This window comes from Balaenoptera ricei, chromosome 17 (genome assembly GCF_028023285.1).
Source record: "Balaenoptera ricei isolate mBalRic1 chromosome 17, mBalRic1.hap2, whole genome shotgun sequence".
Taxonomy (NCBI): Eukaryota; Metazoa; Chordata; class Mammalia; order Artiodactyla; family Balaenopteridae; genus Balaenoptera; species Balaenoptera ricei.
Window position 1 is genome coordinate 16,158,829 of NC_082655.1, and position 16,341 is coordinate 16,175,169.

A 16,341-nucleotide genomic window follows, 5' to 3' on the forward strand; every position below is an offset into this window, starting at 1 on the left:
TAACAGTCCTGGGGCAGGGTGAGGTGGGGGGACTGTCCCCCCGCCCCATTCCCGCCTCGCGGTGGGTCCCCTCCTTCGCCCAAGAGCGGGTCTAGGCAGCGAGAGAGGCCAAGGAGGCTGCGCCCTCCTACCCGGCTCCGGGCCGCGCTGTGCCGGGCCCCGGCTCCTGCAGGGGTGCTCTGGATCGCGGGGCTCGATTGTGACAGCTCGCGGTTGGGAAGGGTGCCGTCCTTTCTTCCCACCCCCCGCCCCGCAGCGATCCAGACGCCACTCGGGCCTCCTCCTCCCTGCACCTCGCCAGGCCGGGAGCTGCAGGAGGACGGGGCGCAGTTTCCCGAGTGCCCGGCCTCAATCTCGCGGCTGCAGAAGCTGCGCCCTGGGGGCGGGGTGGGAGCGCAGAAGGGCCAGAGGCGAAGGGGCAGTGGGAGCCCCGGCCCCGCGGCGCGGCTTCAAGTTTCCACCAGCAAGCGGTTGTGCAACAGCCAGAAGACCAGGAGCCGAGGGCGCCTTGGAAAACAAGCCGAGCCTATAAACAAAGCCACGTGGCCTCCGGGCTGGGGGGGCCGGGCTAAGAGCAGGCGCCTCTTCCGGCAACAAAGAGCCGCGGCCAGCGGCCCGGGATAAATACGGCGGCCGGGAGAGCAGCGCAGCACTCCAGCGAGCCCCGCGCGCCCGGCGACCCTCCACAGCGCCCCCCGCGAGCGCAGGTACCCCGCTCCGCACCCCCGATCCTGCAGCCCTCCACTCGGGTTCCCTGCAGCCGCGCCCTCACCGGCCCCGGCACCCCGAGCATCCGCCCAGGGCGGCGCGTCCCCAAGGCCGCCGGGCCAGTCCCGTCCATCACTCCGTCGCGTCCATCCGTCGCGTCCGTTGGCAGTGCCATGCCATTCCTCGGGCAGGACTGGCGGTCCCCCGGGCAGAGCTGGGTGAAGACGGCCGATGGCTGGAAGCGCTTCCTGGATGAGAAGAGCGGCAGCTTCGTGAACGACCTCAGCAGGTGAGGGGATCGCCACTAATTTCAGCTGCGCAGAACTGACCCGGTTGGTCTCCGGGAGCGGGTCGGGTGACTGGGACGCAGGCCGGGCCGGAACAGGGTGAGGAGGGAGCCCCTGACCAGAAGGATGGAAGTGAATTGCCCCGGTTTCTGCAGAGGTCGCCAGAGCACGGGATTCGGGGTATTTGGTTTCTCTTATGGTTCAAGGTCAGAGTCTCCAAGTGGGCACGACTCTTTACAGAACCCCGTGTCCCTCTGAGAATCTGACGACAAACGCGGATCTAGTCCCCAAACGCTAAAGCTTAAACACACAACTTCAGGGGTCCCCTGCCTTAAAGGACACCGGTATCGCGCGGTTTGCGGGTCGGGGCGCCGGCGAGTGGGCTGCACAGCTTTCACTCTGAGGTGGCGGGGCTCCGAGCACAAGTCTGGAGACGGGATTGCACACGGGTCCCGTCCGGAGCACCTCCAGGCTCTTCCCACGCACAGGCGACCACAGAGTGGGCAGAGAGGATGAGTAACCAGGAAGGGGCAGCCAGATGGTCCCTGGGGCACCAGCGCTTGCGGGCGGACTTGCGGAGCCATGGTAAGGACTCAGAAACAGCCGCGGAGGAGGGAAGGGAGGCGGGGCATGGATCCCACAAGCCTTCTACTTCTGGAAGGACGGCGTCTTTGCACCTGTTTCCTCGGTGGCCCTTTCGGTCAGTTTTCTGTGTATAGTGAGTGCGCCCCCATTTCAAGTGATGCCTATCACCTGCAGAAAGCCCACCTGGCTTGGGTGAGCCTCTGGACTCAAGTTCCACCTGAGCTCTGTCAGTCTGGTGGAAAATCCGAGGTCCACCGTGCCTGATGCTCCGCTTCGTTAATAACACAGGGAAGCAGCGACTAATGAGTTAGGTGGTCTGGAGTCCGTCTGTCATGCTCTCCACAGATGGCTTCCGGATCGCTGCCATTTGGCCCAGAGGGGATCAGTGCAGACCGCTTACCCTTGGGTGCCTTTATCCCGGGCCTTTGCTGAAAACCACTGCTCCACACCCCCAGACCTTAAATTGACTTCAGTGGAGAGTTCTGTACCTGGGCCAGCTTCCCACTCAGATTTACCAGTGGTTGTTTGGCTGAGCCCCTGGCACTCACACGAAAACTATCAAGGAAAAATCGTTATTGCCTCGTCCTGACCTCCAGAGCCCCACACCTGTTTGTGATTTGTAAAGCATCACCTTTTGTCTTCCAAAGGGAAAAAAATATTTAATCTTGTGCGTCTGCCAGGAGAGACAAGAGCACATTGACCTTTATGTTAAAGACACTTTGAAGCAGTCCCTGGGGTGTTTGGGGAGCACTATAAAGAAATCTTATTTATGGAAAACCAGATAATTTACAGGAAAATAAAAAGACCAACTGCTGTCACTAGACTCTTTTAAGGGACTCTAGTTACCAATTAGGCCTAAATTATTCTCCCTAGACTAAAAGCTTATTTTTATTTTAGTAGAGTAGAAACTTCCTTCCTTCCTCCTCATTCCTAAGAAATGAGGATCTAATATTTTAGTGCTTTATTTTTGTGTAACAGTTTGGATTCTTTCTAGGGAGGTGCAGTCATGATCTGCTGAGCTGTGTCACAGTGGCCCACCCAGATACAACTGTAGGATGCTCCTCAGCAGGAAACAGGCCATGGGGTTCAGCAGGAGAGGCTCAAAATGCAGAGCCTCTGGTTCGCATAAACATTCACACTGTATCTGCTCCAGGAGATAAGCGGGTATCACTCCTATTTCCAAGTAAATAGTGGTGCCTCTCCCTCCACAGTAGGGGAGACCTGGAGAAGGTTTTACCTCACCACAAAAGTTTAACCCAGGCTGGAATCAGGTAGCTTCCCACCCCCTCTCCCCTTCTTGAATCGCCTTTCTTTCCTCCATTTTCACGCTTTCTGAGCTAGAACTGTCACCACCACCATCATCACAAACGGTGATCAATACAGTGACCACCGGTGGCTCTTTGATGAGTCATTTGAGGAATCATTTGGTAGCTCCTAGCAAAGCAGCTGGCTGTTTGTTTGCAGAGTGTTTTTTTCCCCCAGCAATTGTAAACAATTCCTTCCCTACTTAGCAATGAGAAGTCTGCCAACTTCTTAAAAGCAGTTGGCCTTCTGAGACCTGGGTTTGTAGTCTCGAATATCCCCACTGTTTTCAGTCTTGGTGATGTTTCCCTGTGATGTCAGGTTTGCGCTGAGCGCCTGCCTACTCAGGTGAAGTTGAATGCCTCCCCTGTTAGGAGCAAAGAAGGCAGGCCCTTTTGAAAGGGAGGGAGCGGGTGGATGTAAAACAGAGGCCTGCAGGGGCCTCATGCACTTACTCTGATTCCACCTACCATTCTGTGAGCTGCCTGAACAGGAGAGAGGGATGAGGGTGCACTTGGTGTAGTGCAGCCTGGGGACAGTGTTTTTGTGTTGACCACAGTTTGTCTGCCCCAGCGTACCTTCTCTGGACTCTGCTGGCCATTCTCTCTGTGGTCCAGGGCCCTGTCCTCTTCCAGCAGCAGAATGTTACAAAACCCCATCACAGCTAAGTGCCCTGAACTGAGATCATGGGAGGGTTTCAGATAAGCTTCAAGCAGGGCCCCTTGTGAAAAAGTTGAAACTACATAAGATGGAAGAGGAATGGCAAGTGTTACATTCGAGGAAAGAGTTCGGCATGAATTGGAGCGATCCAAGAATGCTTCAAGGAAGTGACGGTTGAGCCACCTCGCATGCAGTCTTCCTCACCAACAACCCCCAATCTCGCCCCAGCCCACCTCCAGGATGAGTAATCTCAGCTCCCTGAGCCTGGGCCACTCTTCTGCAAGCCTGCAGTTGAAAACTCCAATGTTGCTTTCCAGTACAGCTAAGGCTGAACCAGGAAGCAGGAAGTTTACTTCAGTGCCCTGGATGAGTTAGTGCCATAAGCAAATAAAAATAATAGTTAAGATTTTATGAGTGCTTACTGTGTGCAAGGCACTGTTCTAAGAGCTACATACACTAGGCTGTTTGTTTTGCCAGAACAATCTGGTTACTAGCCATGTGAGCTTGACAAATTGGGTATGTATTGGAGCAAATTAGCATAGAACTCATTGGCCTTAATCTACAACTAAGCCCTTTGGGGTAGGCCACAGCTTTCTTAAATGGCCTGTTATTACAAATGAAATGAGAAATAGGGCTTTTTTTTTTTTTTTCCTTCCCTCCCTTTATCTCTGCTGCCAAATGGGCTTATTTTGAAATCTTTCACTTTTTCTAAAGTTGTCTTTAAGTATCTTCGTATGTGTGTGTTGACAGTACGGGGCTGGATGAGCTCTTTTTTCTTATTCTAGGCCTGTGCCTATAAAAATCAAGATTAGTAAGAACTGACTATAATATAGCAACTTTCTGGTTATTATTGAATTTAATGAAGAAAGCAGCCTCTTTAAATGGTTTTGCTTATTTGAAAAAAAAAAAAAATGTCGTGGTTCCTAAATGGTGGTGGCTTTTCTTGTTCAAAATTTCAGTTGTAATTTTCCACTGGCTTTGCATTTCCTTGAAATGGACATAATTGAACTCTCAAAATAGCCTCTAACTGAAATATATTATTGCTTAAAAGAAAACATATAAGCAGGCAACACAAATAAACCCCATAGCCCTTCCTTCCAGGCCCTACCTCTGAAGTCCAAAACCTATTGTCTAAGTGAAAAGTGCAGGGTTTCTCTTCGGTTAAAGCTTTTCCACATTCTCCAGTGGGAGAGCATCATCAATTATGTCAAATTCTTCTTAAACTAGCTTTGGAAATGAGTCACTTGGGCTTAAAGCAGGTTATTGTTGTTTCTGTGAGGAAAGCAAGTGCTCAAATTCCTTTGAGGAATGTTTTCAATTAGAAAAGAATAAGATGAAATATAAATATTTAACATTGCTAAGGAATGGTCACAATCTATGGCCCAGGCTCCGAAAACGTTCTGCTAAACCTTAAATGTGTGATTGAGAATAAGGCAGCTTCATTTTATGGTTCTCTCTATGTGGAACTCAGGCTGTAGGCTTTTGTTCATGGTGCATGTGCGAGTTTCCTTTAAAAATAAGGCTTCGTGTGGTATTTTTACACAAAATGGCCTAACTTTGTTTTCTAAAGCTGTTCTCAGCTTTGGTACATCATGGACCAATCAAGTGACTTTCCATCGTTCTCCCTTCTCCTCAGCATTGATTGAAATTTCTTAAATTAGCTCTAAGGGCTCAGAGTTCTGCTCTCCCTTTCTTCTGCCCCTCTTTTCCTGCTGACCTTGGTGCAAGTCAACTGATTGGTCGGTGGTTTTGTGCCTCTATAGCTGTGCAAGCAGACAAACACACACTCACGTGTGACACAAAGCTGGACCCAAAACATTCACCCTGGGCTCACTTAAGAAAGTGCCTCTAAGAGAGCGCATTTCTGCAGTAATCGCTCCTGAAACCTAAAAATATCCTGTTTCCCTCAATGAAAAGGAGAAGGCTAATGATATTAGGAAACTCAGTAAATGGTATTAAGCATGGCCTTCTGAGGCAAGATTAACAAATGACTGATTATCTATCAAGCCTATCCCTATGGGTCCAGAAACACTGAGTATATTGTTGGTAATGTCACGTGTAAGCATGTTAGCAAGATACTTATTGTACTTATTGAAGTGCTACTGGAGAGACCATTGTAGCAACAGGATACTGGAAACTGTCTCAACCCCTCTTTTTTCTTTTACATAATATCCATACAATGGAGAAGTGCAGGTGTACCTCATCTTATCCAACAGATGTAGGTCCAAAAAAGATATAAATTAAATCATATTTTAAATTCAGCAGAAGAACTCAGAAAATTAAAGGCCTCTAATATATGGCTGATGTAAGGGGAAACAAACCCTAATTGATGTTTTACTGGTTGGCATTATAAATCCTGCCTGGCGCATGCCCACGGGGGTTGGGGGGATCGGGGAACCTATCTTCTCATTGTACCTCAGTATTTCTCCTGCATTCCTTCTGTGGAAGCTCTTCAGAGATTTACTCTGAAATCCCATTGCATAATAGAATAGAACTCAGCCCCCCAAATGACAGCTCAGCTCAGCTTACTGAAGGAAATATGCCCCTGACCCAAGTTGAACTGCACATCTTTAGTGACCTGTGAATTGGCCAGTTCTGTCTTTTCAGCTCTTATAAAGTATAAGTTGTAAATACAGCTTGTTTCATTTAGGACTCAAGGTCTTCACCTCACAGCATGATGCCTAGTGTTAGTCAAGGAATTATATAAAACCTAAACAACTAGTACTGTACACTAAACATCTCCTAGAAATGCAATCTGTAAGTCAGATTTTTGTAAATGTTTTAAAGACACGGGAGCATGCTCGTTAAAAGCAGCTTGGGTACACTGTAAATAGGTGAATTGTATGGTATGTGAATTATATCTCCATAAAGCGGTATTTTTGAAAAGCAGCTTGGGGTGGATGTTTTTGCAAAATGAAAATATTGTGTATTATAGTGATACCAGTAACCATTCCTCTCCCTCCCTCCCTCCCCATCCATTCATCATTTTTGCTTAAAATAACGTTGTTGTACCCTGCACGGCTCCTAAAGAGTGCAGGGCTGTGTGTCAAATACAATGGCGGACACTGTTGGGAATTCAAAAGAAGCAGAAGCCCCCGTCCCTGCCTTCCACAGAGATGTGACACTATTTCATCCCCGAAGAGGGAAGACTGGGCCCGTACAGACTTCTTTTGAGTGGTTACTTCATTGTTTTGTTTGAGGAGCATGTATGTTTGTGTTTTATAACGCAGTAAGCTATTTATAGAAACAGCTCATGTTAAAGTCTAGTTGTTAGAGCTCATCCCTTCTTGTCTCTTATTCCTAGTTACTGCAGCAAGGAAGTATACAATAAGGAGAATCTTTTCAACAGCCTGAACTATGATGTTGCAGCCAAGAAGAGAAAGAAGGACATGCTGAATAGCAAAACCAAAACTCAATGTAAGGTGTTTGTTGTGAACTTGAGAAGAAAGCTGTTTGAATATCATTATGATTGGGTTTTGGCAGGGGAACAAATCACACCTCACATGTTTGGCATCCGCTTTCATGTTGACTGTGTCATTCACAGAGGTTACCCGGATCTTTGCACTCAGAAACCTGGCTGTGCATTTTATGAGTGAGATTAATGTATTCTTTACAGTCGTGTTTATAAGTCAGTTGCTAGTTGGGGTGTTTTTTCCCTGCTTGTCACTTATATTTGACAGTTAATTTAGTTACTATTCAGTGGTATGGTCAGCTGAACCAGTTCCAGTGTGTGCTTTCGTTTGGAACTGTGTTTTGAGGCTTTGAACATAGATTTGTTTCTCCCTCTTCCCTTGTATAAATACTAGTAACATTTCTAGATGCTGGATGTAAGTATGAACAGAGAGTATAAAGTTCTATTAATAAGCAGGAATTACTGATCTTTAGTTTATTCCATCTGTACTGCATGGTTTCTTCATATTATCTGTTTTATTTCTACTTTTTATGGCCTTGTTTAACTTGTAAGCTTGGCATTTAACACAAACTCGTACCTTGGGTATTAGATTTTTTTCTTTAATTTGGAGCTCTGGTATACTCAATCTGAGTATCAAAGACTTGAAGTGCTTCTGACAAAGTAAATTACAACTCCAGTATTTATACACTGCAGAAGTTAGGCATTTGCCTCCCCTTAGATTGTCAGTAGAGTCTTTGTACTTTTTTGTCAAAACTTTTTTACGCTTTGGAATAAATGAAAACAAAACAAGTTTAAAATCTTGGGCATGTTATAAATTTTAAAGCTGTGGGGTTTTGGGTTGTTTTTATTTTGTCTTTGTAGATTTCCACCAAGAAAAATGGATCTATGTTCACAAAGGAAGTACTAAAGAGGTGAGCACCCATCAGTTTATTAAGGAGTATGCTTAGCTTTATGCCTCCCCTGACAGGGTAGGGGCGAGACTGGGAAACTACTTCACATCATGACTGTCTTCTTGGATGTGGGTGGTGGAGGCCTGCAGCCCACTACCTTAGCCAGGCATCAGAGTTTGGGGCTACAGAGAGAGATGCAAAAGTCACTAGGTGGGCTCCCCAATCATTCAGTGAGATGATGTATGTAGAAATGCTTTATAAAGATTAATATTCCCATCTCAAACACACTATTATAAAGCTCTAGCCTTTCCCTCAGGACAGTGCCTCCCTTTTGTTCTAAGACCTCTTTTAGACTTCAACTCAATTCATTTTAGCCCTGGAAGGGTTAATCACTAAATACAGGAGAAGTTTTCGTGCTCACCCAGTGTGAGGCTGCATGAGCTAGATGCAGAAGAGAATAAGACACTGTAATATCTAAATTTGCATGGCACTTTATAAAACCCTTTTATGTACATTTTCCCACTGCACAGGCATTTGCTCAGATAACTAGGATACAGGCAGTATGACAGATTGATAGAATTTCTATTGCTGTCAGGGACCTTGGAGAACATCTAGTTCGCTCTGTGACTTGAGGCCCTGAGAGGGCCAGGGATACACCCGAGACCACCCAGGTACTAGGAGCAGAGCTGGGACTGAGTCAGGGCTCTCTACACCCAGTGCCTTGTGTGTTCACAGAGAAAAGACCAAAACTTCTTTGGCTTCCTCATGAAGCCTTAAAAACACTTCTGATGATCACAGAGAGAAAAGCACTAGAGATATGGCAGACAGAGTTGACACACATGGGGCTAATTCTTCCCCCAGGAGTATGTTACAGTGACCAACACACATCACATACCCAGCTCCCAACCTTTCCTTGACAGGCAAGTACAAGTGCGTGCAGAGAAGAAGGGCCCAAATGGTACACGTCACGACTTTAGTCACTGACTAAAGCAGCTGTCGACTGTACTACCCATCTTTGTGGCTCATGGTGGGGCAGGGCGCCAGGGGCCCAGGGGCCCAGAAAGGGCTGATCATGGCAAAGGAAAGCAGCAGATAGCCATAGGTTACCTAACACAGCCACCAAGCTTGTCAGCAGGGTCCAGGCAGATTTTTCTGGAAAATTACCTCTGCACCCCCTGTTTTCACATTCAGCGCCATGGATATTGCACTTTGGGGGAAGCCTTCAACAGGCTGGACTTCTCAACTGCCATTCTGGATTCCAGAAGATTTAACTACGTCGTACGGGTAAGTCTCTGTAGATTATCCAGACTCTCAAGTGGATTTGTCTTTTCAGGTTGTCTTGAAGTAGTTCCCCGCCCCACCAAAAAAAAAAAAAAACAAACTTTTTAGGACCCTGGGGATTTTAAGGAAAGCAGAAAATGGATTCCTCAACTCCCCCCTCCCCCGATGTACTGCAGGTTCCTATATGGATACTGAGAGCCACATAGGATGGATCCATCCATATGGATGTCCCTGAGATTGGCCCCCGCAGACAGGGGCCGCCGTAATACCTCACGTGGGCCACAGTGCAGGCAGCACAGGCTCTGGCAGTAAGATCAGCAACAGAGAATTCAGCAGAAAGCAAGTTGTAAAGCACCTTGGCTTGTTTTAAAAACTCTGTGCACCTCTGACTGTTCTCACTGTTCTTCTTGCCCGGCTTTAGCTGACTCTAGGTGACCCTAAGCCATTCTTGGTTTAAGCCTCAAAACTGGATGAGTTCAAAGCACCCCAGAACTACTTCCTCGTGACCCCCTTCCCCCACCCGCATGTAGTAACAATATTCAGTCCCAGGTTCACTTAAAGCTTGAAACTACCTGTTTGGCTCAGTTGCTTCCCATTTTAAACCCTATGTTGGAAAAAAATAATTTTTTAATGAGCTTTAGCAAAATATTAATGATGAAGGTAGTAAAGCAAGGAAGTCAAACCATGACCTTCAAGTCACTGATTCTTTTTAGTTGGTTGGTGGTTGTTTTTCTCCCTAAGCTCCCTTGTGTGTTTTTGTCAGTGGTTCTACCTGGGGGGGTAGCAGCTGTTTGGGTTTTAGGATCAGAAGTAGGAGGGAATTTACCCGCTGTGGGTGCTAGTTGGTTGGGTTTTTATTTTCTTTTTCCTGGGTTGTGCTTCTCGGTGCCATGTCATTGAGTCAGATGATTGCGAAGGCTCAGCCAGAGCGATGACATTCAAGCCCCCTTGAGGCCTGGATCATTCACCTGTCATCTGGGCAGATGCAGGGCTGGCCGTCCCAACTGACCTGATAAAAAATCCAGGCCTCTTGTAGGTTAGAAGCTCTGAGCTGAGCCCATGACCAGACCGGTCTAGTCTTCAGCTGAGCCCTTATTCCAGTCCAAAAGGGATGAAAATAAGAGACCTTCTTGATGAAATGTTCATGTCATTTCATCAAGACTCTGCCGCTTCTGGGAGGTCACTGTGGCCAGCCACCCAGTGCAGGCCGTTTGGAGTCAAGCCCGGGAAGATCTGGAAACTTGTTGCTAAGACTATGAATAGTTTCCATCCTCTAGGTGTTAGAGGAAGACACCCAGATCTGATGTCTTGATTCCAAACTGATCAGCATTTGGTCAGTTTTAAGACGGTTCTCCTTCCTACCTGTTCTCCTTCTCACAAGAAACAAAGCAAAGGAACAAGGATTCAAATAGTGAAAATCTGTTTCATGCAATTATGTGCACTAACACCTTTCAGCCTTCCATTAACCCTGTAAAGTGTAGGTAATTTTATCATCTCTGTTTACATAAACAGAGGTACAGTGAGCTAAAAATGACCTGTCCAAGGTCACGAAGCTACAGAAGGGAAGAAATCCGGATCTGAAACCTGGGCAGTCTAAAGTCCACACTCTTTAGCTGCTACAATGAGTTCCATATAAGCAGAGGATTGAAAGTAAAATGGCCTGAGGTCAGATCCCAGCTCCACGGCTTTCATGCTGTTTCAGCCTCTCCAACACTCACGTTCCCGGGTGTAAGATGGACTTAGAATAACCTAACTTCACAGGGTATCTGTGAAACTCAGTAACGTGTATGGAAATACTCTGCAGACCAGAATATGTTATTCAAAGTCAGCTACTAATACTTATTATTACCTACTTATCAAAATTGTTGTTTATTCTCCCTAAAAAGTCTTTTCAATTTGGTTGATAAAAAATGTTTTTCTACTTAAAAAAAGAAAAATTACCTGGGGAATCATGCCCTTTGCCCTTGATTAAAACTCAGCATAGGGACTTCCCTGGTGGCGCAGTGGTTGAGAATCTGCCTGCCGATGCAGGGGACACGGGTTCGAGCCCTGGTCTGGGAAGAGCCCACATGCCACGGAGCAACTAGGCCTGTGAGCCACAATTACTGAGCCTGCGCGTCTAGAGCCTGTGCTCCGCAACAAGAGAGGTCGCGATAGTGAGAGGCCCGCGCACCGCGATGAAGAGTGGCCCCCGCTTGCCACAACTAGAGAAAGCCCTCGCACAGAAACTATGACCCAACACAGCCAAAAATAAATAAATAAATAAACTTAAAAAAAAAAAAAAAAAACTCAGCATAGAGGACTTGTGTCTGACAGTATCTGATTGTAAAATACATCCTGAGCACATTCTCCTAACCTTTAAGTTAAAGAAACTACTGAATGCTTTCAGTTATTAGGTTCAGAAAGAGGGGGGATATTTCCATTTTGGAAAGAACAATCTTTTTTTCCCCTTCACTGTTAAGAGTCCTCTGTAATTTGAGAAATGTCATTTTTATAAAGAGCTTAAAACATTTTAATGATAGGCACCACGTTTTGAGGGTTTTCTTCTAAGGAACTTAAGACACTTCTCAAATATTCTTCTTATCCTTAAACCAACTTTGCAAAGTAGCTTGCCAGTATGTTATCCTCATCTTACTACTTCAGCTTAATGGTTTTTTAATACTACAATGATTCCTCAGTCCCAGTAAGAAACCGAACCAACTTTGAAGCCTTAAAATCTGTTTAACCTCTTTAAAGACAAAGTACATTTTTTAAAAAGGCGTCATGTTCATGCTAGCTGTCAATGTTAATAAAAGAGACATGTAGAGGGAATAAAAGGGATAGCCAACACTCCTATCTCAATGTTATGATGTTTTATCAGCATGAAAATTTTGTGGAACTTTTGGAATCAAAATCTGAATATAAATTGGAGAGGTTTTTATACAGCCTTTGTACCTTTTTTTAATTGGCTTCAGGCTACACTCATTGCCTCTACCTGCTTCTCTACACACCTCCAATGGCTTAAACATAGTTTTAACTGGGTTTTAAAGATGATTTTAAATCTTTAAAAGCAGTAACTTATGAAAGGCCATTTTTAAAAAATGGGTTTACACCATGCCTCAAGACCAGCACATTTTGGAAAGTCCCCTGGGGAGCCAGCGAGGATTCCAGGGGCTGGGCCAGTGGTGGGGTTAGAACCGTAACCACAAGAAAGCAAGTGCTGACTAACCCACCCAGGGCACAGACAGGCCAGCGGAGAGAGTGGGTCTCCAGTAAACACATTAGAATCACATCTGCACAGTAGAATCACCTGTAAAGCTTGTTCCTCTAAGGAAGCCCACCTCTAGAGCATCCGAGTTCATTAGTTGAAGGTGATGCCCAGGCACTGCTACTTAAGTTTATCCACCAGGTGATCCCAGTGTGTTTTCAAGTTTGTAAACCAGCTCAGAAACTACTTGGGAGCCCAAATGTTGTATTTTGCATAATGAGTTTTTAAACAAGACACACCGAGGCACAAGTGCAAGAGAGGGCTTTAACGCTTTAATGCCAGAATGCTCTTTGATCTGGTCCTCCCAGCGGCTCTCTCTATGGGATGAGAATGTGGCCAAGTACGTGGTAACTGTAGATGCTGTCTTCAGACCAGGAAGAACCTTGAATAGCCGTTTCCTGACCTGAATGAAGTGACCCCTGTGTGCATCAGATCAGGAAGGACAAACAGAAGTTTTCAACCCCACTCTCTCTGTCCCTCTGCAGCAAAGAAGAACATCCACAACCTAAACCAGTGCACATTTTAATTTTTTTCTGCATTACCACCCTAAGTCCATTTGAATGTTTCCAGCAAGATACTGCATTCCTACCGCCCCTAAAAGTCTTTTCCAAAAACATGTTTTAGTTTAAGTTGACTGGTGGTTTGGCAAATGAAAGGCTGAAATATGGCACGATGACTCAAATTCAAACCCAATGCCTTAAATTAAGGGCGTGCTGTTGCCAAGCCCCTGATGGGTTGTGATGTGTAAGGGCAGCCTGGCCCCTTCACCAGGTCCCTCTGCCGCAGTGACCTTGGATTAATTTGGTGCTGCACAGCTTTCCTCTGATGGAATGCGGCCCCTGCCACCTGGGTCTTAAAACTGGTGGGTATCTTTTTCCATTGAGACTAAGAAGCTGGGGTGGAGGGAAGGCGGCCAGCCATTCCAATGGCAACAAAATCAAAAGAACAGGGCGCAAGCCCATTTGAAAGTGATTGGCAGAAATGGTTGGGAATTGTGAGAATTCACTGTGGGGTATTAACAGTGAGGGCCCTGAGCAGGTCCCTGAAATGAATGGTGATTAGGCTGCTAGTGATTTTACCGAAGAAATGCTGCAGCTCTTGGAATTCCGAGCCTTCTCAGTCACACTAAGCCTTTAGGCAAGCAGCAGATCCTGCAATTTCTGGGTGCCCACAGAAGTGGGGGACACTCACAGACCTTGAGGGTGTGACCACAGGATTGGGGGAGTGCTTGCAGAAGTAGGGGGTACCCAATAAAATGGAGGAAGGCTGAGAGACCAGAATAGGGGTATTTTCAACCATGGACACCTGACAGTACATTAATAATTTAAGCATGTATTCTCAATTTATGTATATTCATAAATTCATTTGTAAATCATACACCTATAAAAGGTGCTGATAATGGTACCTACCCCATCGTGTTGCTATAGAATTAAACTGAGTTGAAACACATGAAATGCTTTTAGACAGTGCCTGGTATATGGTGAGCATCAGTTGTTGCTGTAACTATTGTCATCTTTAGGGTCCTAATTACAGGAATTAGAAAATATATGAAAATAGAAATTAAAGATGAAATAAAATATAGAGATTGATTATTTTACCACTTTTCTACCTGATTTTCTTTCCCATCTGACTTCGGAGACCAGAAGATCAAAAATGTGCCCATTTTGTATAAATTTTTTTCTTGAGGATTCAGAATTTAAATATATCCCACCATGAGCCCAGAAATATATTTTATACTAAAACTCTACCTTGTTTCTAGGCTAAGTTAGGTGCTTATTATACAGGGGATATGCTAAATTGGATAGGTGAGCTGCGTTTTAATTGCCAGTTCAGCAGACTTTTTTCCCATCCAAGGAGGGATGTTCCTGAGAGCATGTGACATTGCTCTAAGTTGCTCTGGTTGAGGGTGAGACAGAGGTTTAAGTATCTGTGAGCTAGGATCCGAAGGCCCCTCGAGTCTTCTAAAGGAAGGGCTTTCCAAAGGCAAGGAGGTGACAACGTCCTCTGCTAGGTCCCCATACATCAATATTGCTTCAGGTGAACGTTTTCAAATCCCTAAGCAGGTGTTTTCTATATTAAGTCCATACCATATACCTAGTGTTGCCACAGTCACTTGAGAATCAACTTAGACCTGGCCTCTGCTGGCCAGGAGTTTCTGGGCTACTCTGGGAGACAAGGTACAAGGTACTGCAGTAGCAAACTGGGTTTGGTCCTGTCTAGAAGAACGGAAGAAGAAGCACTGGAGGCAGCTTCTTGGAAGAGGTAGAACCTGAGATTCTCCTTCCTTGAAGGATGGCCAGGATTTGGCCAGGTGGAGAGGCAGGTAGAAGGCTTTGCAGGGACAAATGGCGTGAGCAGAAACCTGCAGCTGGAAAGAACAGAAGTGGAGGGGAGTGATGGTGGGCCAGGGGCCAAGGGCAATGTGACATCCAACCTTGTAGAAGTGTAGGGTGGGGGTAAGGAGGCTAGAGCAGACAGGGAGCCCAATTTAAGCAGCCTCATTGAGGCAGACAGAGCTGCTCAGATCAATGCGACAGGGAATAGGGCATCATTCTAAGTTCAGAATTTTCTGGAATGGATGGAAGACAGAGAGGCAAGTTGTTCTCAGCTAAGAATACAATTAATTTGTGTAAACTTGGCCCTCAGTTAGAGGGATGTTTCACTTGCAAATAATATTTACCCAATCTTGACATGCCTGGAGATTATTAATGTAGCAGAAATGTTCCCTCTTTCAACCTGTCAGTGTTCAGGCTCAAAGTCAGGACAAAACTTTCCAGGTTTTAATCTGTGTTATCCATTGAGTAAATAAGGGTCTTGGAAGTACGTGGCACTCAGTGCAGGCAGAGGCACTGCCTGATGTAACCAAAGGTTTATTGCAAAAGACATAATTTTCCTATGGGCACCCAGCTGGCATATTGAGCATGTGAGAAATGGCAGGGGCTTCTTGAAGTTTTTTCCTACCTTTGATAATCCTATGGCTTGTTTTCTAATCAGACATATACCTTAAACTGCAGAGCTCACTGTCATAGGAGATAGAAGAATCAGGGATAAGTTACATTCTTAACAATATTCTATGCAAGATAGAGTATGCTTGGGCAACAGCTGCATGGGCAACCTTGAACTAACAGGGAGAGTAGCTGCTGTTTTTGTTGATGCTTCTGAAGCCCCAGTTGCTTAGTGTCCCTTTAAATCTCTTTAAATATGTGTGTGTATGTGTGTGTGTGTGTATATATATATCTACATATATATATAGATATAAATATATGTATTTGTTAAGTGCCTGCCGTGTGCCAGGTTGGGGTAGAGTGGTAAACAAGATAACCCCTTCTGTCTTGAGGTTTCCATCCCAATTAGACAGTCAGCAAGCAAGTAAACAAGATCATTTCAGACATGTATAAATGAAAGTGAAGAACACTGAAACCATAGTAAGATCTAGGATGGTCCGCAAAGGGCTCTCTGAACAGGTGACATTTGAACTGAGACCTGAGGGGTGGGATGGAGCTGGCATGTGAAGACGTGGCAGGACAAAGGCTGGGAGGTGGGAATGAGCTGAGCCTGCTCCGGGAACCAAAGGCGGGCTGTGTGGACAGAGCAGGGCGAGCTATGGAAGCACTGGGCAAAATGAAGCTGGACGAGGGGCGAAGACCAGGTCAGGGAGGACCTTGCCAGTCATGGTAAGGAGTCTGGATTTTTTTTCTAAGGGCAAAGGGAAGCCATTTGAGGGTTTCAAGCAGAGAAGTGACGTGAGCTAATTTATTTTTAAAAGTCTGAATGCTATGATGAAGGGAAGAGATGACAGGAAACGCGCATTTTCTGCGGGCAAAGTGAGACAAGAGGGCAGTCTCCTCTCCCCATTCATCTTCCACGCACCACTTCAAGCTGAGGTTGATATCCCTCCGAGACTGACTATAGGATATTGCTTGCAACGAGACTTTTCCTCTACTCAGTATGTCTAAGACTAGCACGAGC

General features: G+C 45.9%; 1 protein-coding gene across 2 annotated transcripts in view; it reads left to right on the top strand.

Annotated features, from left to right (window-relative positions):
- Nucleotides 1-270: 270 nt before the first annotated feature.
- The window catches only part of FBXO32 (F-box protein 32), a 34,319-nt gene continuing 18,248 nt past the window's right edge, over nt 271-16,341 (top strand). Inside the window, exons 1-4 of one of the 2 annotated variants that reach the window (XM_059902091.1) lie at nt 271-997; nt 6,847-6,959; nt 7,816-7,865; nt 9,036-9,128. In XM_059902091.1, the coding sequence (XP_059758074.1) occupies nt 882-997; nt 6,847-6,959; nt 7,816-7,865; nt 9,036-9,128 (372 nt within the window). In that variant the 5' untranslated portion in view covers nt 271-881. The remainder of the gene's footprint in view (nt 998-6,846; nt 6,960-7,815; nt 7,866-9,035; nt 9,129-16,341) is intronic. The other variant, XM_059902090.1, reaches the window with a different exon arrangement.